At 42.1% G+C, this 26,041-nt stretch overlaps 1 protein-coding gene across 32 annotated transcripts in view; it reads right to left on the bottom strand.

Moving 5' to 3' along the window:
* The window catches only part of DLGAP1 (DLG associated protein 1), a 1,067,602-nt gene that overhangs the window by 400,405 nt on the left and 641,156 nt on the right, over positions 1 to 26,041 (bottom strand). For all 32 annotated transcript variants that reach the window (XM_058277444.2, XM_058277451.1, XM_058277472.2 and 29 more), the window contains one exon: positions 8,019 to 9,026. In XM_058277444.2, the coding sequence (XP_058133427.1) occupies positions 8,019 to 8,954 (936 nt within the window). In that variant the 5' untranslated portion in view covers positions 8,955 to 9,026. The remainder of the gene's footprint in view (positions 1 to 8,018; positions 9,027 to 26,041) is intronic.

The following is a 26,041-nucleotide window of genomic DNA, read 5'->3' as shown; positions in this document are numbered from 1 at the left end:
AAGCAGATTTTAAAAAATTCATAGTTGAGACAATAAGTCATCTTGAAAGCCAAGGCTTTTGATTTGAAAGCCCCTGAGAGAAGATGGAGCTTAACTCCAGAGAAAGCAGATGGCCGGGTTCACACCATAAGCAGTAGACGGGGAATGGAGTGGGTGAAGGGCCAGTGTATCCCCTCCACAACCCCCATAGGCAAGGCAGGGCATTGGGACCTTCAGTGGTTGACTGGGAGGTGGTCAGGGTGGAACCAGGAAAAAAAACTCAGGTGAGTAATACAAATTATACGGATGTCACAGAACTTCCACAGATCTCATTAATAGTAACCTGGTTTTACCAAAAAAAGCAGATTTTGTTCTCTATCAATTTTCTGCAATAAATGATGGGAAAAAGTCTGACTGTTAAGTGTTAAGAGGTAATACAGCTTGAACCATATGAAGTTTTTGATTTCAACTTTTTTTTTTTTTTTTAAGCCTATAAAGAATATTTCTACATGGTTCAATTCCATTTCAATGAGTTCTTTGATCATGGATCCTAGAGATAAATGCTCTTCCAAAACGAGAAACAAGATACTAAACTAAAGCAAAATATTTCTTCCACTGATCTCTAAAGTCACCATAATACACTAAGAGAGGTTGTTCTCTTTGAATCTTTAGCAAAAATTGTGAAAAACATAATCTAATTATCAAGTTAATATCAGCTTGGCAATATTAGATATATTTTTTAGTTGCCACTATGAAAGCTCATACAGAAAATCAAGGTGTCTACCATTCACAAATAATTTTTTTTAAGTCGTGTAAAGCCATGATCTTGAATGGACAAGAGATTATTCATTAATCACTCTCTTGCAGAATAGTGAATGATTACCTTGAATTATTGCCTTTAATTTGTAATCAAGCAAACTGTCCTCTAAGAAGAAGGAGACAGAGGACATAAAATCCATGACCACTAAGAGATCTCTTTTATTCTTTGCAAGCCAGCATTATACCTTCCATTAGTAGACTGGAATTCTTATGGGATCAGAAGGCATGTGTAACCTCCGATTTGACTAACCAAGCACTCCAGGTGTTGCTAAAAATAGCTTTAGAATAATGAAATTGCAGACAAAAAATAATAAAGTTTCTCTAACAACTTTCACGAGGGTTTTTTTCTCTTGTTCTTCCCTTTATTACTACTGAAACTTTCTGGACCTCTATTTTCTCATGGTGCTTTGCAAATTGTCTCTTTTCCCCCCTGTTTATTATATGGCTCATATAGAGATTAGAGAATGAGAGAGAAAGAATTACCAAGATTCTGACTCTGATCACTAATTCCACAAAGTCAATGTCAGGCAGGAATAACCTCATCATTGTATCAATGGAGAGGGAATCTTGACTAAGAGCACTGAAAAATATGGAGATTATGCAAGCCAAATAGGAAATATATTCAAGAATCTTGACATTCACTAGCTAGCCTATTAAGGCAATTTAAATTAAGAATAAATAAAATCATTAATGTGGTCGATGGGCATTTTCAAAAAGGTAACAAGGAAAGAGCGCAGTAGTTACAGCCATCAGCAGAATTGTTCAACACTGTCACGAATTTCACATAAAGTAGTTTTAAATGAATAAGTATAATTTAAATTGTCCTAAAACATGGGGAAGGAAAAACTTAGCCAAGGAAAGAAAACCCTAACTGGGCAAAGACTGAAATAATCTTTAACAGAATCTTGAAAAACAGTTGTCCCTGCCTTGAAAAAACAATCCTGGGTACATACTTGCTATGAATGGTTTTTCAGTAACCTTTTGTAGAGTCTTATTTAACAAACTGACAAACAATCATTCAGAAATATTAATTTTGGAAAGGAACAGTAAGCACTCAGGAGTCTTGTCCTGGAAAACAACCCATCACATTTTGATCACTAAGACACATAATATCCCCTAACAGCTCGGTATTAGAGCATCTGTGTCAAGAAAAGATACTATGAAGCCCTTGGGGAGATACAGATTTGTAGCAATCTGATGTCTCAAACTGTTTTCTTAACAACTGTACCTACCTTACTTTGTTACCTATTACTGGTCACTATCTAGAGAAGAAATAAAATAAACAAAACTATCTCCCTTCACCCCCCTCCCAAACAAACAAACAATCAACACCCCAAATCAACAGCACAGTATCAGCAAATACAAAGTAATAAAAGACTTGTACCCAAACCTGGTCAGTCCTTCCATTTCTGGAAACTTGCACACAGACTGAAGAAACCCACTCAGCCTTAAAGAGGTCGATCATTTTGCTCTCCTAAAATTTCATCTCTGAGAGGCTTTCTTTCTCCGTCTCTCTGTCTTGCTCTCTCTCTCTCTCTCTCTCTCTGCCTCTCTCTCTCTACTTCTACCGGAGAGCGTTTTGTTTCCCTTTTCCTGTTTCTGCTGCTGGATGAATGCAAAATCCACAGTTTGGAGGGATGGTTTTTAAGCTATCAGTTGGAAATCTAAAATCATGCTCTTGTGAATAGCTTTGCATGCCAGTTGCTCCACACATAATGTTTACATAAAAAGGCATACACAAAACCAAGAATCCTGTGTTTTAAAAGCAAAAACAAAACAAAAAAACCCACCATTTACTCCTTTGAACTCCTTCCTATTTTTATTTACTTAACTATTTAGCACTTACCCTGAGATGTGCCATCAATGCTTTATTCCAAATGTATAAAAGCCAACCACATCTCAACTGAGAATTAAACAGTTTTAATGTCTTCAAATCCATATCCCTGCTCAAACCCTGATACAGACAGGCACTGGCAGCGGTACAATAGTTCTAAACAGCAGACATCTGATTCTTGACATTTAAAAATAACAATATTGGGGGGAAAAGGAGTCTTTTAAAAAAATTAACCACAAACAGCTTGTGAGGGTGAGCACATATCACCAGTTGACTGTCTAAACTGGAACTTGCAAATGATTTCAAACCACAGTATTTGATTTCTAAATCAACCTCAGCCCGAGGCCAAATACCTACAGACCTCTCGTTTTCTATCACAGCAATGGTTTAAATTAATTCTAAATGATAATTCTACAAAGAGAGGATCAGAAATTCACATTTCCTAGTTTTTAGAGTCTATCATTAGTGAATATTAATTTAAGCTTTGTACATCTTGAGTCAAATTAGGGATGTAATTAGTCATGCCACTGATAGTCTAAGATGGTTAGCATTTTTCATACAAGCACTCCTACCACAATGCACACATATGAGCACAAATGCACACATACATTGGTTACAAAATAAAATAAAATGAAAAATATGCTTTTATTTCTATTTCTGTAGTACATAAGAGTGGAATGAACCAGACAGCTTTGCAGTCAAGTCTTCACTCTCTCACTTACTGTCTATGCATTCCTGGGCAAATGATTCAATTCTTTGTGCCTCAGTTTATTCATCTGTAAAGGAGTAAATAGCAATACTTACCTTACGAAGTTGCTTTGGGTAGTAAATGAGATACCACATGGTTTCTGGCACATCATAGCTATTTGATATATGCTGCTTTGAAGGTAGGTGAATATATTTTGATCCACCTTATTGCCACATACTAGCTTTGTGTTCTTGGGTGAGTTACTTAAGCTAATTTACTAAATCCTTAGTTTCTGCAATTGTAAAATAGCTCTAAGAGTTTTAAAGAGCAAATTAGATAACATCTGGAAAAACATACTTTTATTTTATTTTATTTTATTTTTCTCCCCCCCTGGAAAAACATACTTTTAGAAGGCATTTATTAAATGAGAGTTCGAGGCTTATAGCACTTGAAGGCTGCCAAAATTAGTACTCTTCACATATGAAGTACAAGTTTACAAATGTGGACTGAGAGGACAAATCTTCAGGACTAAGTGCCTCATTTTAGAGCAGAGTGTTGAAATGGTTTCGGATCACATCTCTAACTAGTGGCAAAAAAGGGACTAGAACACAGATTTTCCTACTATAGTTAGAATTCCGTGCTTTAGCCACTATACTTTAGGATGTTGGAATCAAACATATTTGTAAGTCCAGTTTCAATATTAGTTGGTAATTAAGGTAATACATGGAAAAAAATCTGTTTTCCCAAATTTGCTTCTAAGAATGAACTTACAAATGAAATTATTACACAGGACCCGGGATAAGTTGGCTAAACTTCTATCTTTTGAGAAGTGCTTCCATAGGTCTGCAGATTCTCTCTCCCTTTCCTACAAAGCAAAAACAGAGCTGAAGAGAATGTCTTGCAATCCCCAAGAATTACCATTCTCCTTCCTCCACTTGTGAATAGACAGCTCTTCCTTCCCTCTCTTTATAGGAACTCTTCAACTTCAGGACACTGAGCGGAAAGAACACACTCACTGACTGTGAGTTTATTTTCCAACATGTAACCTCCCCACAGCGAAACATAGAAAATATTTTTTTCCAGTTTGAAAGCCTTGGACAGAATAAGAGCTCAAAAATGTCAATATTAGTTTAATAGGTGTGTGTTTAGTTTATATTTAAAGGGTTGAACTAGCTTGGTTTCGGCTATTGCCAAATGCAGGAGAGAAAATATTCAATTTCTTTCAATCTTTCAATAATTTCAGGATTAGTGAAAAAATAAAGATGCTTTGAGTATCAAAGTTAGATTAGGGGGGAAACGGACTTTGGCCCAGTGGTTAGGGCGTCCGTCTACCACATGGGAGGTCCGCGGTTCAAACCCAGGGCCTCCTTGACCCTTGTGGAGCTGGCCCATGCGCAGTGCTGATGCACGCAAGGAGTGCTGTGCCACCCAGGGGTGTCCCCCGCGTAGGGGAGCCCCACGCGCAAGGAGTGCGCCCGTGAGGAGAGCCGCCCAGCGCGAAAGAAAGTGCAGCCTGCCCAGGAATGGCGCCGCCCACACTTCCCATGCCGCTGATGACAACAGAAGCGGACAGAGAAACAAGATGCAGCAAAAAGACACAGAAAAACAGACAACCGGGGGAGGGGAGGGAAATTAAATAAATAAAAATAAATCTTTAAAAAAAAAAAAGTTAGATTAGGGATTACTCTGGGGAGGAAGGGAAGGGAGTGGGATTGAGGAAGGGACATGTGTGTTCCACTGTAAGCAGTGTTTTACTTCTCTAGTCGGGCGATGTATAAATGGGTGTTTTAAATAGTTTTTTCTTTATAACTCTCTGTAAGCTGCGACTGTTCGTTAAAAAAACACTGGTTTATAAAAGAAGGCAAATAATTTGAAAAGAGGATTTCCAACTATTTAGGATATCCATAAATCTTTATAGAGATTTCATACTCATTTTACTGAAGACCTTTTATAATAATATTTTTTACTTTAAAGATTTCTTCTTGCTCACCACTAGAGTGTTCTGGTAAGAGCTTGGCTTTGGTACCACATAGATCTGGGTCTAAATCTCAGCTCTGTGGGTCATGTGGCTTTAAGTCGTTTGATAGACCTAAGCTCAGTTTCCTCTCCTATAAAAACAGGGTCTTCTTATATCTAGATCTCAGGATTATTATGAGTAGTAAATGAAATAACAAACGTTTGAATGTTTGCCACAGCATCTGGCTTTCAATTAATACCAGTCTCCTACTTTCTTTCCTTATCCTTCCACTTTTCACCACTACTGAGATTTTTACTTCAAAAAGGTGGAAAAGGGAAAGGAAAATGAATGTGAGGTAGGAAGAATATAGGCAACTCTGCAAGGAGAATGAAAGCATTCTGTTACTAACAAAGGCATTCTTCTTTGTATAGCATTTATTTATTTATTTATTTTAAAGATTTATTACTTTCCCCTTCTACTCCCACCCCGGTTGTCTGTTCTCTGTCTATTTGCTGCGGCTTCTTCTTTGTTCACTTCTGTTGTTGTCAGCAGCACGGGAATCTATGTTTCTTTTTGTTGCATCATCTTGTGTCAGCTCTCCGTGTGTGTGGCACCGTTCCTGGGCAGGCTGCACTTTCTTTCGCGCTGGGCGGCTCTCTTTATGGGGCGCACTCCTTGCGCGTGGAACTCCCCTACGTGGGGAACACCCCTGCGTGGCAGGGCACTCCTTGCGCACATCAGCACTGCGCATGGACCAGCTGCACACGGGTCAAGGAGGCCTGGGGTTTGAACCACGGACCTCCCATGTGGTAGACGGATGCCCTAACCGCTGGGCCAAGTCTGCTGCCTAATGTTTTTTAATCTGGTATTTCTCATCTAATCTTATCATTAAAGTTCAGGATTTTGTTTTGTTTGTGGGTTTGTGTGTGTGTGTCCCTAGTCACAGAACTTACACAGATAAAATGTATTCTAGTTTAGGGCTTCTATATCAGTATTAATCCTTTCTTCAAGACCAGTATGTTATCAGAACACGGTACCTCCAGTGGTGGAACTTAAAGAATATCTGAAGGCTTCTGTTATATCTCTCATAATAGTCATTTCTATAAGAGACTTGGGTTCTAGTCCCATCCCTGCCATTAACTACAGTAACCCATTAAGTTTTTATCTTTTATGGAGACTAATTTTTCACATCCTAAATGAGGAGGTTGGATTAGAGTATCCCCTTAGCTCTAAAATTCTGTTAAATTGTTCTTGATGACTTAATAAGTCATTCATAAGGTAATAACCTGATAGCTAATTAGGAAATACCATCTTCAGTGGGAAATGCTGACCACTTATTGCTGTGTGGTTTGTGAAAATTATCCAATGTTGGTGGCTTCCTCTGAAACCTCCAAATAAGGGATCGGATCATCCTTGTCCCTGTGACTGCCAGCCTGGGATTTTCCTAGGACTTGGAGGTGGCACTCCCAAGGGAGCTAGGCTTGTCAGGAGGAGTTTCAAAGACTGAAAAATGATGACCTTTTCAGTGAAAGATCTTTTTCTTGCATTACTTCTTTTTTTTTTTTTTTTTTAATACTTTGTCTTTATTTAAAAAAAAAAACTTTAGATTGCATAAAAGTTACATAAAAAATACAGGGGATTCCCATATGCCCCACTCTCTACCCCTCCCACACTTTCCCACATTAACAAAATCCTTCATTAGTGAGGTACATATGTTATACTTGATGAACACGTACTGGAACATTCTTGCCTTACTTAAGATGAGAGCAGGAGATGATGATGTCATCCTTTCATAGTCTAGTAAAAACTTTTAAAAATAGATGAGGATAGTGGGTCATTCTTACAGATGATTGACTATTGGGGAAAACAAAAATATTAAAGGGAGGAGGTAAGGAAGCAAAAGACCTCCTCCCCTCCCCCCTTTATTTTTAAAATACAGGTGCAATCTGTTTTAAGTGAATTGGATGGTGGGAGGGAGAAACATCAGGCCACCCTGGAAGGGAGGAGTGGCTGCCTGTGTGTGGGATTTCATGCTGACACTAATTGTATTCCGTTGCACTCATGCTTCCCCCTTCTTTTCCTCCTCTTCTCTGTCGTCCTGGGTCTCCGCAGCTGTGCTTGTCAGGTCCCCAAACTAGCTCCATCACCACCTCCTCAGGGCTGAGGGCATTTTCAGGGTTTGCTGTGCTTTGGGGTTACCAGGCTTGAATTGTGGTGGAGGTGATAATGATGGTAATTGCAGTGGTGAGGATGAAGATTAATTTTTCCAAAGTAATACCTTCAGGCAGAATTTTATAATAAACAACAATAACAACAACAACAACAACCCACCAATAACCCTGGAGTGATCTAAAAAAAGCTCTTTCCAAAAACTCAAAAGATGATTGTTTACTTTTGTCAAAGGTGGATTATTTTTAAATTCTGTGAAGACTCCCTTTTCCTCCCTCTCCCGTGCTCCCCTCAGGAAAAAAAAAAAAGAGGACTGCAAAACATTAATAACTACTTGCCTTGTGTAGGCTATGCTTTTCAAAGCGCTTTTATACCCAGTATCTCAAGATAACTGGAAGAAGGTGGTAGCAGGCTTTATTTCCTTGCATTTTCCTAACAGGAGCACTAAGCGGCAGAAACACTAACAATATTTATTCAGGTTCCACGCAGACAATTGCTAGAGGGCCAGGCCTAGAACTCGAGGGCGCACACCACACAACCTCCACGCACCCACGGCCTCGGGGAAGGGTTACCTGGAGGTACTGGCAGGAGCGCTCTTGCTGGCACGACTCGGCCTTCACCACGGCCTGGTCCACGTTCACCGAGGCTTTCTGGTACACCTCGCGCGCGCGGCTGACGGTCAGCGTGGAGGACCAGGCGCTCTTCTTCAGGAGCGGGGCGTCCAGGCCGAGCGGCAGGTTGGCGCAGGTGGCGCACTTGACCTCGCTGTTGCCGCGGGAGGCCTTGACGGCCTGCTCGCTGATGGTGTTGTAGGCCTCCACGAAGTACTGCGAGGCGGCGCGGTCGGGGCACCTGCCCATGGTCATGACGCCCGCGGGCGCGTGGTAGAGGCACACGTCCCCGTCCAGGTTGTCGTCGGAGCTCCACCAGCCCGGCGAGGTGCTGGGGCGCGCCTTGGGCTCGGCGCGCCGCTCCTTGCTCTTGCTGCGCTTGCCGTAGCGCCCGGGCTGCGTGTCGTCGGGGCTGGCCTTGCCCCCGTTCACGCTGCCCTTGGACGGCCCCTCCAGCGAGTGCGACTTGGTGAAGAGCTTCTGCACCGAGTGCACCAGGTGCCGGATGCGCCCGGGGCTGTCGCTGCGGTGCTCCACGGCCGTGCGCTTGTACTGCAGCGTGTGGTAGCCATCGCGCCCGAGCGGCAGCTGCCTCTCGAACTGGTCCAGGAGGTTGGCGGGCAGGCGGTTCGCCTTGGCGGCCAGGGCGTCCTTGAGCTCCTGCTGCGAGGCGTAGTGGCGGCGCGGGAAGGTGCTGCTGGCCAGCGGGTCGCTGAAGGGGCCCGCGCACTCGGCCTGGAAGGAGTTGCGCTGCGTGTAGTAGGGGTGGTCGGCGGGGTGGGGGTCCGCCGCGCTCAGCAGGTAGGGCTTGTGCTCCGCGTGGGGCGACAGCGAGTCGCAGGCCGCCTCGCAGGTCACGCCGTGGTGGTGGCTGCGGCTGCCCGAGAACCCTTTCATCGCTGACGCCAAGCCACCGCCGGGGTCATCGACGCCCCGGGGTCCGCTTCCAGCTCCCTCGCCCCCAAAGACCTGCGGAAGGAAGAACAGAGAGGGCGGCAGGCGGTTAGCGCTTCCCTTGGTGAATCGACGTGGTGTTTCTTTTAAGCGTGCGACCTGTGTTTTCTGGCAGAAGCACTTATCCCTGTCCTGAAAATGGCTTTTAATTCATTGTTGGAAAAGTTCTATCACCTCTGTGGGATGGCAAAGCTGACTCCAGGCTTATATGGGGAGATGATGGGTGTGAGGGCTATTAAACTTGTGGGGAAAATGATAAACAGATTGAACACTATAAAAATTATTTCTTAGAGTAGCGCCCTTTCCCCCATGATTCAGGTAACTGGATGTGACCTTCCTTTGCTGCTCTGTTTTGTTGAGTTAGTTCCCCCCTAGGGCTTCCGGCGTGATTGGAATTGTGTGTTTCCGGTTCCCTCTCCTACCTTAAGTTCCTTGCCAGTCGGCCCATCTCTGAGTCACCTTTATTTCCCCCTGCCTAGCTCCACGTCAGGCATGTCAACGCCTAATAAGCACTCCAGAAATGTCTGATGAATGAAACAAAGTGAATAAAATGGGCCAACGGTATCTTCCATCTTTTGAAACCACACTGCAGTATTTTATCTCATGCTCTCACTTTAGAATTGTCATAATAATTATGGTACACAAATAGTCCCCCCCCCCCCAAGGTAATCAGAGTTGAAACAAGTAAAGGTGTTGCGCATTAAATCAGAGACAGAGAGAAAATCTGCTTATCTCTTTCAGTCATCAGAGAATCAAGAGCTTCCTCTAACCAAACCAAGAACACCTGAAGGACACACAAACTTGAAATGGCTAATCTCAGTAGCCCATCAGCTCCTCTTTCAGGTGTAGAGGTTTCTGGTTAAACAAGGGATGGCTCCACGGCCGAAGGAAAGGCCCTTGAAATGCTGCAGAGGGTGGGAGGACCCTGGGCCTCAGGACTTGTGCAGAATCACCTCTGAGAAATTCAGCTCACTTCCGAGCACAGGTCTTTTCTGTGCTTTAATAAGAGAGAGCATGTGTTCCACCAGGGCAGGATAATTTGCTTTGACTCCAACATTGTGTTCTTCACTAGCTGGCCAAATTTCTACTGTCAGACTGAATTTTTTTTAGCTTTCTATAATACAAAAAAGTGCCATTTAAAAAGTTGTCCCTGAAAAAGCCAAAATGACTTTCCAATATACCACAAATGTAATTTGAGAGAGAGAGAAATGGTTTAATGAAAAAACAAAACAACAACACACACCCTTGGCCTAATGACAGACATAGACTTTTGAGAGGTCAAGTCTTGTCTACCCTGTGGGACACACTGAATCTGGCAGCTCCGGACAATGCTGAAATCTCTAATCCTGCTGTATAAAGCTCCTCACTATCACTCAGTTTCTGGATTAATCTTTCAGGACATCTGATGGAGAGTTTGAGTCACTGGAGTCTTTCAAAATGTGTTAGCTTACTAAATTAAAAGCTCTTTGAGGGTGGAAACAGTGTTTCATTCATCTGGTCCCTAGCAAAGTGCCTGGGTAATGGTGAGAAGTCAGTAAAATATTTACTGACTGACTGAATGCCTGAGTGCACAATTTCCACACTGTGTGGCAAGGGTAGGGAAGGGGCCAAGGAAGGATGCCTCAGGCAGAGACCACTTCCTGGTGCTCCAGGTGGCTTCCAGAGTGAGGGGGGAGGCAGGCAGGTGAACTCCTGCCACTCAATAGCCTTCCACTTCTGACTCACCGTAGGACACTGACGAATCTCACACCTCTCCAAGTTCTTTCTGCTTTGAGGTTAAAGCCTGGGGAATTTGCCTGGCCTGCCCACTACAAGACGTGTAGACAGAGGATAGCCTCCCTGGAGGAGGAAGAGAAACTGATACTTGAAGAGACAGGAAGGAAAGCAAGACCCATGAATAAAACTCGCCTATTGAAGACAGGCTCATGAAAAAGGAAATTTAACAAAATACACTGGGGCAACTTAGTATGAAGTTTTTTATTTTTTAAATATTTTTTGGCTTTTTTTTTTTAAAGATACTTAGATCACACAAAATGTTACATTAAAAAATATAAGAGGTTCCCATATACCCCACTCCCCACCAGCACCCCCCACTCCTCCCACATCAACAACCTCTTTCATCAGTGTGGCATATTCATTGCATTTGGTGAATACATTTTGGAGCACTGCTGCACCGCATGGATTATAGTTTACCTTGTAGTGTATACTCTCTCCCAGTCCATTCAGTGGGTTATGGCAGGACATACAATGTCCAGCATCTGTCCCTGCAATACCACCCAGGACAACTCCAAGTCCTGAAAATGCCCCCACATCACATCTCTTCCCTCTCTCTAACCTCAGCAGCTACCGTGGCCACTTTCTCCACATCAGTACTACAATTTCTCCCATTACTAATCACAATAGTTCCATAGTAGAATACCAGTAAGTCCACTCTAATCCATACTCGATTCCTCCATCCGGAGGACCCTGGGATGGCAATGCCCACTCCACCTCTAAATCGAGAGTGGACTTAGATCCCACATGGCTGATGGATAGGATTTTCCTGCTTGTAGTTGTCGACTCTCTCGGTTCCCTGGTGTCGTGGTTGACCATCCTCACCTACCTGTTAGCTGACATAAGTAAGTCCAACAAACTGGAGAATAGGTGTTGCAACTCTGCTGAGGCTCAGGGCCCACCTGGCACATAGACGCTCCAGAGATTCAAGTCTCCTGAGCATATACTAACCCTAGGTTCAGTAAAGTGGCAGAAGAGGCATGTGTAGAGAGGTCATTGATTATGAGTTGGCCATGGCAATGAGGGTTTTAATAAACACTTGTAGCAAAACTGAGGCAACAATTAATTTAGATGGAAACATCTATTGTATGAGAAAGTCTCTATATAAAAGAGGTCCCATTGAAGACATTTTTGCCTTTCAAATATGGATGTTAAAAATAATTAAAAAACAAACATAACAATCCAGTAGTACTATAACCATATAGTAAGTCTTATGTATACATATAATAGAATCTCAATATAAAAAATCATATGAAATAATACTTTAAGCTTTCCTTCTGAAGCAGCTGGGCTTTGGGCAGATTTTTTTTTTTTTTAAATTTCTGCTAAATAAAATGTGAAGCTGGCAAGAACTTAAAACATGAATTATACATATTTACTCCCAAATGTACAAGATTATTTTAGTCATGTATTCAATATTTAATTATCTTTAATATGTGAACAGCATCTCATGTAAGATGATATTACCTGGAGACAAAGAGAGCAAATGAAGAGCCTTTTTAAGGCCATTAATGGTGAATTAAGTTAAATGATGTAAAGATGATAATTTCTGAAAATTAAGCCTGCACGGTGTGATTTTTACTAAAATTTAAGTGGACTATTTTCAGCATTGGGAGAAGCACAATTTTTTTTTAGAGGAACTTGCATCAGGGATAAAGAAATTAACTTTCTCCCATTTTTGCTTAATATTGTAAAAGGATATTGAGATCTCGATTTTTTTGCCTATGCTGTGGACAAAAGGTCATGAAGAAATGGAAATAAACAATCAAACATTTCTAAATGCTCATTCTATCTTTCTGGTCAAGGCCAAACAAATGACTTAACACTTTGGACCTTTTTATAGAAAATCTTATGCTCTCTTCTACCCTGTTGTCATTTTGAAAGTAAAATATATCAATTTGTGGTGATAAAGTAAGGCGGCACATTTGATGAATTAGACTTTAAGTGACCATAAAATATTTCTGAAAATAGAAAGGGAAATTGCCTTTCACACCTTGCTCTTTGAGCAAGGATGGGGAGCTGGGTCAACATGCTTTCATAAGGGTTTCTATGACTACGGTGACCAGCTCTCATTTTTTTCTTGTACAGTCTGACCTCAAAGTCAGCTTTGGTGGACTTCCTTCCTAAGTTCAGTCTTACTGTCAGACCATATGTCTTGATTTGGGGCTTGGAAAATTTCTTGACTATATTGGCAGCCATGAGGGCAGATCAGAGCAGGAGATGCTCACCCACTTTTATGAAGTCCCACACCTGGATCGGAAGGTTTGCTGTACTGGTGATGACTAAAGCAAGAATGATGAAGCACTCTAAAGGAAATTCTCAAGTAGGCAATTTATTAGACCCAAGGAAAAACAAGCAAACCACATATTTGAAGATGCTGACAAGGGGAAAATAGTCTTGCAAAGCTGGCAAGTCCTTATTTCATTTTGATTTCTGTGCATGTCTTTCTTTAGAGCTGCTGGTCTTGACTTTTCTTTATATGCAAGAGCCAACAGAAGGCCCTCCATTGTCTTATTCAATGAGGCCTGGCAGGCAGACAATCTTAATTTGCTTCAGAAATAACAATTCAGGGGACCCAGCCCAAGAGAACTGGGAGTGCATGTCTGGTTTGGGGGAGAAAATGGGAAGGAGAAGTCTCCATTATTCTCTTCAGGACTGAGCCACCCTTCTGGCTTCTTCCATCTGCCTGTGACCTGTCCATGCTAGGTTATAACATTTAACTGATGAGAAAGAAAGGGTGCTCTTACTGAAAAGTGCAAAGGTGTCTCAGAATAATGCCTATAGAGGAAGTGGACTTGGCCTAATGGATAGTGCGTCCGCCTACCACATGGGAGGTCCTCGGTTCAAACCCCGGGCCTCCTTGACCCGTGTGGAGCTGGCCCATGCACAGTGCTGATGCGCGCAAGGAGTACCCTGCCACACAGGGGTGTCCCCCGCTTAGGGGAGCCCCACGTGCAATGAGTGCCCCCCAAAGGAGAACCACCCAGCACGAAAGGAAGTGCAGCCTGCCCAAGATCGGCGCTGCCTACACAGAGAGCTGACACAGCAAGATGACGCAACAAAAAGAGACACAGATTCCTCGTGCCACTGATAAGGATAGAAGTGGTCACAGAAGAACACACAGCAAATGGACACAGAGAGCAGATAACTGGGGTAGGGGGGAAGGGGAAAGGAAAAAAATAAAAAGAATAATGATTACATTTCCCAGTCTTCCTAGATGTAACTAGGTGGTTAATTCTTCCCAATGGAACATATCTGGAAAGGGCATGCACAATTTCTGAAAAGCATCTCTAAAGCAAGGGGCATGTCCTCCTTTACCCTTTTCCCTGGCTGGAATGCAGACTTGAGGGCTTGGTGGGCAGTGATCTTGGGCCATATGGTGAAAGATAACAGTTTAAAGAAGGGAGAACCACAGGCTAGAGGATCTGGCCACAGTGGAGTTCCATATCAGTCTTGGACTGTGCATTTCTGCATCTCGTTTATGTAAGACAAAAATAGATTTCATCTCGTCTAAGCCATTGTTTTACTGCATTCTATTATTTTCTGAAACTTGCAAATGAATCTGCGCCTAAGTGATATGTGTAGCCAGGGACAAGTCATGAAAACCTTTTGTAAGCTCTGCTAATACACAAGACTTTATCTTGTAGGTGCTGGTTCTCCATTAGAAGGATTTAAACAAGACTATGACATGGTCACATTTGAGCTGTAGATTTCACTGGCTGTACTTAGAGAAAGCTTTGGGGTGTGGAGGGGTAAGATGATCTAAAAGAAGCAACTTTTTTGTGCTTGGGCAGAAGACTGACAAAGAGAAAAGATGGTAAGGGAAAAAGAAATACCCCAGAAGAGGGAGAGAATGCCTTGGCTGACTGGGGCAGTGCCTTCCAAACATGTTTCAACCACAGTCTAAACATACACATTTCCTAGCAGAACAGAATTCTACTCAGCCCTAAGGATATAGATCTTTTACTAGTAAACTTTTCCTCTACAAATAATATATCCTATTCTGTGGTGATTGAGAATGAAGAACTATATGAATGTTTAACATGCTTATGATTTCAAATAAAAATTTGTAAAAATAAGGGAAAGGTTCTCATTGATAAGATGAGGGAATGGTTTCTTTAACATACTCCTGAAAAACAAAGCCATGCCATTTGAGGGTAAGAAGTAAATAGGAAAAGAAAACTTAACCGAGATAAATGTGTGAGTTAGCATTGTCCAAAGGCCCCCTTCTGGGATATTTTTGACCTTCTGAATTTGGATCTGCTATGGATAACTGAATGTCATTTTCTTTTATTTTCTCAGGTTTCCCTGCTTGAAGATTTTCATGTGTTCTATACTTCAAATCAAGCAACTACCATTAGAGCACCTTTGAATAAGCACACTCTAAAATGTACTTTGAAATGTACTATTCAAAGTACAATGCCAAGCCATTTTATATATGCAGAATGTATTTTGGCTTTTCGTTAACATTAATCACTATCCTAATCATCTGCAGTTTGATTTTGTTTGTGAATACCTCCTTCAATCAGTCTGTTCCAACTAATAAATGCCTTTGGAGGCATTTTCCTTTCAAAAGATATGGTTTTGTACAAAAAAATAAAAACCCTCCAATTTGGTCACAGTAGGTAGCACAATTACAACTGCCTGTATCTTCATACAAAGCCTAATAGAGTGATTTCACAATCGTTTTTCAGAATAAAAAGCTGGATTGTGGAGTTCCTTGAGAACATGGTTAATAGGTCATTATTAATACCGGTCTATACTTCTTATTGCTAGTTGAGTAAGATATCATAGGACTTAGAAGGGGATTCTTACATGGAGATAATTCAGGAAGTAAATTACAGAACCTTCATAATGTCATTATGGGTTGACACAGTAGGAAGGTGATTGCTCTGACTTTATATGATCATGCAATTGTTCTCCTTCCATCTTCCTAGGAGAGGGTCTGATGATGTCAGTTAGCTGGTAGATTGATTCCCTTTGGAGTCAGCTAAGATGATGTGGTCACCTCACACAGTCAGGGCACAGGGGGTAGGGACTCCCTGTCTTATGCAGATAGAACTGATGTCTTTGGAGAATATTCACAGAGAAGAGCAAAATTCATCAGAGTCTACTCCAAAAAATTTTGAGAAAAACACACAAGTCAGTGATTAATTAGGAGAAATAAGGAATGCCCTTGTAGAACAAAACTGTTTAATGGAATATAAAGACAGCCATGCTGGGAGATGGAAAAACACAGAAACATTGACCATCAAAAAGCACAACAATGCAACTTGGAAAAGAGCAATGGAAATAGCCTCTGATAAAAATGGAGTTATTTTTGTCTACAACATTCATAACTAGCTGAGGAGTCTGGTGAGCATGTTCTGGCACCTTCTAGACAATTTCACAGCCAGACTCTATTTTTTATATCTAAACCCCAAATTTTCCCTTATAAAGTCCCTTCTTTTAAATGCTGTTGCTTTTCCTACCAAGTTTCCTATACAAATCTATTTTCCTGAGGGCTGAGTCTCCCAAAGTGGCTGCTGTGATTCCCTGGTCTCTGTTTCTGGAAATTTCTCCTCTATCTACTGCATTTGCTGATGATGCCCTGTTGAATGAAGCCTGAAATCTCCACTCAGGGTATCACTCTGGGCTTAGTGGCACTAACCAGGTGCTCACTCTGTTAACTTAAAAAGGAGCATTCCTGATTTGAGTCAGTGAACTCTGCTGAGCTTCTTGGCAAGGTCAGGTTGTGGAAGGACCAGCGATGCCACTGCATGAAGCTATGGGCTTCAGAAACCAAGGGCCCTGCGAGCACAGGTGTGTGGAGAGACGGAGGTGCAAACACGTGGAGAGAAGCAGATCCAGAAGCCATGGAGCCCCAGGGGAGGAAGAGAGGAGCCACCTTACAGATCTCTGGGTGTACTCAGACCCAGCTCCATGCAGGCCAGCTGGAACCTGTAGTATTCTGTGGCCCAGAAAAGCTTACTTGCCCAAGCAAAGGAGACTTTCCTGCCCAGCTGGGGTAACTTCAAGCATAACTGAATCACTACCAAAGTGGTCTGTGCCCCGGGGTGGGGGGCAAGCGTGAGCCAACCTTGGAAGCAGCCCCATCCACACTGGCTAAGATAGCCTCTCCGGGCTTCATAGCAGCTCATGTATTTTCTTTTTGGCTCCATCTCACTCTGCACACTCACTCAGGTCTTACATTCACTCTTTCAGAACTCTCATCAGAACTTGCCTGCACGAGCGGCAGTCTGAGACCACGCATTAGGTCTGTGGCTGGTTGTTTCTATCGTCCTATGGGGGCTTGAGTCCTGCCTTCCCAGGCCTCCATCTAACCTGGCTTCATTTCACGATCACTTTACTTGGATCTATCAGAGAATTCCTATAGAACGTCTTTAGACTGGCGAACTTCAGGAGTCTACACAACTGTGCTTCTGGTTTAAAGCCATGGCTGCTTCTACTCAGGACACACATGTAGACCACCCTTGTACCCTACCCTCATGGGAGAGTCAAGCAACTTGGGAAAATTTATTTCTTCAGGAGATGCTGGCAATATGCTGTTTTTTGCAGGTTTGGCACTCGCTGCTTTCATCAGCTTCTGCCTACTCTGGTAATACCGAAACACACACAAATCTGGAATTAGACACTTTCTCCTGCTTAGTTCTTACTTTACAGTGATTTTGATAACTGTCCATCAAAGAGAGTTTTCCATTAAAGACATGCACAACGATGCTTGCATGAAATTTTTAGAAAAAAAAAATGTAAATGGTAGAGGGGCTCTATTTTAAATGGCCTATAATGTAATGGTTGCTGTTAATGGGAATTAGATTTATAATTCCTCAAACACTGCTCTTTCCTTCTGCCTCCATCTTCACATAAATTTTAAAGTGCCTTATTTTTACTCTTCACGTATCTATCAACTGGATTCCATTTTAGCTTTTTTTTTTTTTCATTTTAGAATCAATCTTTCATTCCCCTCCAGATTTCTATATCCAATCTCAAAGTTTTAACAAACAAATCCTTCCCCACTAAACTCCCTGAAAACACCTATGCTGTGCGAGGGAAGATGACAATATGCATTGTCCCTGGACTTAAGTTTTGACAGATGAGTGTGTTAGTCTATAAGACAGCAAGCAATGTATTCTTAAAATGTACTGGGCAGGAAGTCAAGTCAAATCAATCCATATGGGTATTTTTTTTTTTTAGATTTATTTTATTTATTTTTCTCTCCCCACCTAACCCTGTTGTTTGCACTTGCTGTGTCTGCTCATCTTACTTGTTTCTTTAGGAGGTGCTGGGAACTGAACCTGGGACCTAAGATGTGGGAGGGAGGCACCTAATCACTTAAGCCACCTCTATTGCCTACTTTGTTGTGTCCCTCATCATGGTTTTCTTCTTGTGTCTCTTGCTGTGTCTTGTTGTATCAGCTTGCTGTGCCTGCCTGTCGCTCCAGCTTGCTGTCCTCTTTAGGAGACACCAGGAACCAAACCAGGGACTTCTCATGCGGTAGGTGGGAGCCTAATCACTTGAGCCACACCCACTTTCCCAATCTGTATGAATTTAATTCAGAAACTATAGATTGGGTAACTATTATTTACATCACAGTGCAACGGTCACTGTAAGAAGAGTGAAGAATTCTTAATATCCCACCTTCAACTTCCTTTCTCCCAAGTTTTCTATTTCCCTTGCTCTCACTTTCAATGCTCTCTAGATTTCATAATAATTTCCTCTGTTCTCTGATTCCTCAACTCTTCCTTCTCTGTTTCTACTAGCCCATTGTGGTCTCACTTCTCTTGCTAGCCTAGGAGACACATTATGTCTAACATCCTCTTGTTAGCACCCTCAGTCCTTGCTCTATGATCCTTCTGCCTTAGCCATTCAGGACAATATAAACTAAGGACCAACGCCACAGAGAGTCTGCTCCAGGTGATTGGAGGTGGAGCCAGTGCCATGGCAGATTCCCATTGTCAAACCTCAGCACTACTCCTGAAGCTGATTAGTAATAGCATCATAGGTTTCCTGCTTCTTTCGGCTATCCTAAGCCCTGGCTCCACTCCTTATTTCTCATCTGGATTCGGCTGGAAAAACAAAAGACAGTAATAGATAAATATTAAGTGAACATAAAATAGAAAAAGTGTTTCTGCCTCTGATAATCATGATAACAATTTTGAGCACCTAATACCAGGGATGTGCTGGTCAAATGATCTCATTTAATTCTCAAACAGCCCTGTACAGTAGGGACTATTCTGTGGATAAGGAAAGAGATTTTTAAAGATTAACTTGTCCACGATCATACAGTTAGGAAATTTTGAACCCAGAGTCCTCATAACCAGCATGTGATAATAACTTTGTTCTCACTGCCTGTAACACACGCATACACACACACATACTCACCATCTTTGTTATCTGATCAGGCCATTCTGTAGCTCTAACTTCTTCCTAGATCCCCTAAACCTTTATGATATAATCTGAACATTTTAGTCTGACCCAAAGTTAGGAACTTTATGGTCTGGCCCCTCTCTACCAGGCAACCTTCTTTCCTATCCCTCCACCCCTTAGACATGATGTTCCAGGAATACTGGATGCCTCATGTTCTCCCCATAGGCTGTGATCCCCAAGGCCTCTGTGCTTCACTTCAGTTCAGTGAGCAAATCCTTTTTCCTCCTTCAAGAGTTAGTACAAAGACAGCCTCATCTTAAAATCTTCCTTGTGCTAAAGAGGACAGGGAAAGGAGAGCCCTTATCTAATTTGCAATCTAGTTGAGAAAATAAAGCACACAAATGTGAAACCATCAGAGAATAATACAAATCAGAATTTAATCAAGGCCTAGATTGTGTGGTTCATGTTGCATATGTAAATGCACCAAGTGAAAAGCATTTGAAGTCTAGAAGACACAGAGGTGGGAGAGTGCAAGACATCTCAATTCAGCAGATTGAGCTAGTTCAGAGCAGCACATTCTTCAGACATGAGGTTTTTAGGACAACTCTCAAAGCCTGTTCTATTTTTTGTTCAATCTAACCATTTCCTCTCTCCTCTGGCTTTTTTTTTTAGCAGTTGTTAGGTCTTTGATGATGCTATCCAGATGTAAGCCAGAGTCTGAGGGCTACGAACATGACCACATTGTTTAATCCTTTCACTGAACTGCTCTTTGGTATTAATCCACTGGCCTATGTGAGGAATTACAAGGAATGGTCATTCACACTTGCCATGGCTTTTAAGGTTGGGATGTCACTGGCCATAGGACATGGTGTCTTCCGTATGAGGTGCCATGTGCAAAACCCTTTTCAGGTCTTGGTATGAGCAAAGCTGTGTGTCAAGTCCTGCTATATAATCATGCCAATATGTTACTCTTGTAATGTGTGCTTCCACCTATGCTTTGAATACCAGAAGATGTACAGGGACATCTATGACAAAATAGGAATGGCTTTATTACACTTCTACTTTTATTTTCCTTACATTTTCTCTTGGCTGTTTCTTTTATCCCTTTCCATTACATATATAATTTTGTAAACCATTACAATCCTTTGTGGAAACAAGTTGCTCAGCGGTGGCAAATCTATACCTATGCATATAAATCTGTACTAGGTGAAATGTAAACACTTTGTTCATATATTTTTCCTCCACTCAGTACCATCAATTGATTCTAACAGTGGTTCTCAAACTTTAGAGAGCATTAGAATCACCTGGAGGGCTTGTTTAAATGCAAATTCCTAGACCCCACCCTCAGAATTGTCCCAAGAATTTGCATTTCTAACAACTTCCTTGGTGCTGTTGATGCTGGTTCAGGAACCACACCTTGAGAACTTCAGAACTAGACTCTCTCTTTTTGTTGTTTTGTTTTTGTTTTTTTATTGCCTTTTTTAAAAAAAAGATACGTAGATCACAAACACTGTTACATTAAAAAATATAAGAGGTTCCCATATACCCCACACCCCACCCGCACCCCCCACTCCTCCCACATCAACAACCTCTCTCATCATTGTGGCACATTCGTTGCATTTGGTGAATACGTTTTGGAGCACTGCTGCTGGATTATAGCTTACATTGTAATTCACACTCTCCCCCAGTTCATTCAGTGCATTATGGCAGGATATAGAGTGTCCAGCATCTGTCCCCGCAATATCCTTTAGGACAACTCCAAGTCCCGAAAATGCCCCCCTATCACTTCTCTTCTTCCCTCTCCCTGCCCTCAGCAACTAATGTGGCCACTGTCTCCAACATCAATGATACCATTTCTTCCATTGCTAGAATGACAATAATTCTATAGTAGAATACCAGTAAGTCCACTTAATCCATATTTTATTTGGCAGCTCAACTTCCTTCCTCTAGTAGGCTGGCCTCATACTTTTCTTTCAAGCTCCAGCCTGCAAAGCCTTTGTTGAATTTGGCAGGCAGTGTTAACAACATATATCTCCCAGTACTCTGTTCTTACTTTTACCACACACTGGGAATATTTGTTGTGGTTGGTTCCCTATCTGTACATCTCCCCCAATAGACTATAAGATTCTAGAACGCACAGATGGGTTCTCCCCATTTCCTAGGGGAGTCCTTGTGACAGTTGGAATTTGCTGAATCCCCCAAAAAGACTGTTTTTGAACTAATCCACTCCTGTGGGTGTGAGACCCATTTGATTGGACTACGTCAGTGAGGAGTGACTCAGGTTGAGTCTCCGCCCTCTTGCTGGGTCTGACATAAATGGAGACACAGGAAACGGATTGCTCCTGCCACGTGAGAGAGAGGACTGCAGGAAAACAGAGAGGTCCTGGAGTCAGGAACTAGCAGAGCACAGAGGGATGGAAATTTTATAAAAATATCAAGAGGCAGTTTAGTAAGGTTGATGTTCTTTAGTATATTCCAGCAAACATTAGGCAAACAGATATGTCTATGGACGAGGCACTGTCCTGAGCGCTTTCTATGACGCATCCCCATTAATTATCACAGTGGCCCTGTGAAGGATGTACTCTCATTATCTTCATTCCCAGATGAGGAAAATGAGGCACAGAGAAATTAAATAACTGACTTGAGGTTAATCCAGGAAGTCAGACCCTAGAGCATATGCTATGCTCTGCCACTCTACTGGTGTCAAATTTTATCTTTGTCATTCAACATAATTATGTGATCTCACCAAGGCTGTAGCATATGGCTTATGAATTGTGTACAGCACAACTCCAGGGGGGCAACTTGGACGTTGTATGTAGCCTGTCTCTTTGCTATCACTGATGAGCAATCAAGGAATGCAATTTAAACATGCTTTAGCATAAACATAATTAAAAAGAAAAACACAGAAGAAAAGCCATGCAGTCCCAGGCTACATAAAAAGAATTATTCATATATTATCTACTAAGACAATAATGGAGAGCTTATAGATGGATCATATACATATTTCTGAGACACGCATACATATATTAACACTTAACACATACATGCACTGTTACGTAGGCCATTGGAAGTTAAAAAAAATGCTAGAAACATAGAAGAATTTATCAACTTTTGTATGTGAATTGCTTTTTTCTCTACAGATCTTAACCTGGTGCTTTCAGTTTCTGCCATGGGCACTTCTTACCATGTGGCTGGGCTGCCACGCCGAGCAATTCACTTCTTTCAGGAAGATTCCCTACATTAAAGTTACAAATAAAAACCTGCCAGCTAAACAAAAGAAATAAATCAGGGGAAATAAGCCATAAATAAATCCTTAACTGGCATGACCTCTGATTAGCAGCCTCTGTTAATGCTCCATATAAGTAACCACTGCCCATGGTGTTTTTTTCCCTCTGACCACTGAAGAGTATTGTTTCCTCCAGTTAAATCCGTATCAAGACAAAATTCAATTTAAGTAGGATTATGAGTTTCATTTCCCAGCCAAATAAACGGTCAGCCTACAATTACTGCAGAGCCGACTCTGAGCCATCGATTCTGGGACACGTGCCCGAGGCGAGTGGGCTGAGAGCTCACCGTGTAAGTTGGATGGATGTGGCTTCCAACGGGAACGGGAATTTTGAAAGGATGCTACTTGCAGGAAAATCATTGATTTTAGACTTGAGGAAATGTTTTGGTTGCTTACTTAGGAGATCAGATTCAAAATCTGGGATGCTTTGGCCCTGCTTTTTACTTGCTTTATACAAAATGCCCAGGGGTTTGGTCAGATTTCAGAAAATGTCCTTGCCATTGCTTTGAGCTTCTGTCTAGCTTCATTTCAGCAAACAGCATCTTTAAATAGAAATAGAAATCCTACTTTCTGCTTCTGTGGGTTTAGAAATGCATTGGTCACCCCGCACCCCAGTTCTTTTAGGACAAGTCAGCTCTATAAATTTAAAGAGTTCCCTGCTAAGATCCTTGGCATAAAACTGGCAGCAATATCATCTGTTCCCTTTACATTCTGTGCCCTTTAGGGTTGGAAATCCCTTTAGAATTATTCACCTTAACGTTCCAACCAAAATTTAATTTTGTTTACACCTGAGAATTGCTCTTGGTTACCTCACGCCTTTGAAAAAATTTAAAAAAAAGTAGTCAAGAACACAAAGTTTTAAAGCACATATATAAATCGGCAAAAAGTCTTGGAAGCCAGTGGTCACCCATTATAGCGTAAAACTGGACCACGAGTAACGCAGGACTGCATTGACGAAATATGCTACACCATTGAGTTAATACACAACCAAGAACTCTAGAACTGGAGAAGAAGACCAGAGGGGATCTGTTATCAGCCATACAGCTCTTCCCTCCTAGGAGGTGTTGCAAGTTTGAGGGAACTTAGAACACTTCTGTATGTACTAAGAGGTGACACTGTTATTCTTCAACAGAGCTCACTTATTACCTCCTCGGGAACCTTCACCATCTCTCCTCACCCCACCACAGATTCCTCTACCTCTGGGTGCCCACAGCCCTTTGTCAATAAACAGCACTGTAGCACTTTTTAAGCACTTACCATGCTGAAGAGTAGTTATTTGCTCATAATTTTCTTTTCCCTCCAAATGAGAACTTACCCTTAAGGGATTTGTTTTCTCAGCACCCAGCCCAAGGTCAGCACAGACAGGTATTGAGAAATGTTGAATTAATAAAACAAAAGGGGGGGAAAACTCTATCAACTCGCTGACCAATGGATATGCTCCTTGAACTAGTTTGAATGCGTGTTCTGAGACTTTTAAGAGAAGAACACAATGCCTCTAGGGTGCAGAAAGAAGTACACGTAACTGTGTTGGAGCACACTGGGTTGGTTGGAAAAAAAAAAAGGAATATGACTTCAGAAAACTATTTTCTCCCATGTGGGAGTTTGACGTAACAGGATCCTGCCTTGGACATCCCTTATTTGGCTCGTTGGTACTGATAACAACAAAAGTGGCAAAGGAGAAATATATTTATAAAAGTAAAAATGAAATTCAGTCCAAGCCCCACTGCCTCTTCCTTTGCCCCATTCTATCTCATCTTCGGCGTTCCTCCAAAATGATCTTTCTAAACCTCAAATCTGATCATGTCACTTCCCTGCCTCAAAATAATAACTTGAATTATTAACCTGCACAGCCCATCATAGCCTTGCTTGGGTATGCGCCCAGCCTCATCTCTACCCTCTCCTAAAACCACTGGCTACAACGACATCAAACTCTTTGCAGGTTCTTACCCATCCTCCTCTCTGTACCGTCGGACTTTGCATGTGGTGCTTACTTCCTCCACTTGGAGAACCCCCTTTGTTGCCTACATAATGCCTACGACTCTATCCCCACCCCACCATCTCTTCCTCACTTAAAAAAAAAGATTTTGATTGAAAACCCCCTGCCCCCACCCCCACGCCCACCCCCGCTGTCTGCTCTCTGTGTCAATTCACTGTGCGTTCTTCTGTGTCTCCTTGTCTTCTCTTCAGGCAGCACTGGAATGATCCTGGGACCTTCCAGAGTGGGAGAGAGGTATTGAATCTCTTGCACCACCTCAGCTCTCTGGTCTGCTGCATCTCTCACTGTCTATCCTCTGTGTCTCTTTTTGTGAGGGCATCTTGCTGTGCCAGTGCTCTGCTTGGGCCAGTACTCCACATGGGCCAGCTCTCCGCTCAGGCCAGCTCTCCACTTGGGCCAGTTCACCATGGGGGCCAGCTTGCCTTCACCAGGAGGTCCTGGTAGACAGGAGCCCAATCGCTTGAGCCACATCCACTTCCCTCTTACTCACTTTCAACACGGCCATATCCAATAAGTGAGTATAACTCTTTCCTACAGCCATCTTCCTTCCTTCTGGCTCTCTCTTCTCCCACCGTGGGGCCCCCAAGTCTATACTTATGGCCAATACACCTGCTGCTTTACATTGGTCCACTGTTCTGCCAATAATGACCTTCAAAATCTCCCCAAACTATAAAACAAGGAAACATTGGACTTGGTTGCCTAGGGAAAGAGGCTCCGTGCTCCCAGCTGTTAGACACATGGTCTGGCGGTTCTAGGAAGGTGTAGCTCTGATGAGAAGAAGGATCTGTCACCTTCAGTGGGGGCTCTTGGATGCTCACCTGTGGCCATATTTCATTGCCTATGTGGAATATTTCCCACTGTCATTTAACATTTCTGCTCAGCCAAAGAAATCCCACCCTTTGTTTTGTTTTCTTAGACAATAAAGTTGGGTCATGATGCTTGTTCTCAGCAACTAGAGGGAAGTAGCCCACACACATGAAGTGGGAATTAAATTAAACCGTAGAATTAGGATTTAATTCCCAAGTAATAATGAGCTGAGGGAGAAGTTGCATGAGAGCCCCTCAAATTCCCAGTTGGCCAGTAGCAGTCTAAGATGTCCCTGGTACCCATAGTGCACTGAGATATTTTCTTCTTGCATTGTATAGTATATTCGTTTGTGTCTTCACCTGTTTTCCTGTTCAAATAAGCTCTCTGAGAAGAGAGAGAATTTTATCTCTGCGTTCCCAGTTCCTAGCACTGTGGTCAGTATAAAGCAAAATACCCGACTCTTAGTACTGAGTCACCAAGGGAGAAAGTTATTTCCATTTCAATTCTCTCTCAATCCTTTTCATTTAGTGAAAGCAGAAAAATCTCCGTTTCTTGAATGATACGCTTTTAACATCCTTTAACATTTGCTCTTCTCCCCTTTAAGCAGGCTGCAGCAGGCACGGCATCTATCTTGAAATAAATGACTTGTTTTGTTTTCCTTTTTCTTATATTTATGGTTAACTTCTATTTGAGGCAAAGCAAAGGGATGTGCTATTGTTTCTTTAAAAAAAATGTGTATTTAAATAAAAATGAGTCTGTTTTCATATGAAGTAAAAATAACACCAGTAGAACAGGACATGG

Source organism: Dasypus novemcinctus, chromosome 16, assembly GCF_030445035.2.
Source record: "Dasypus novemcinctus isolate mDasNov1 chromosome 16, mDasNov1.1.hap2, whole genome shotgun sequence".
Lineage (NCBI taxonomy): Eukaryota > Metazoa > Chordata > Mammalia > Cingulata > Dasypodidae > Dasypus > Dasypus novemcinctus.
This window is presented reverse-complemented; position numbering and strand designations above follow the sequence as displayed.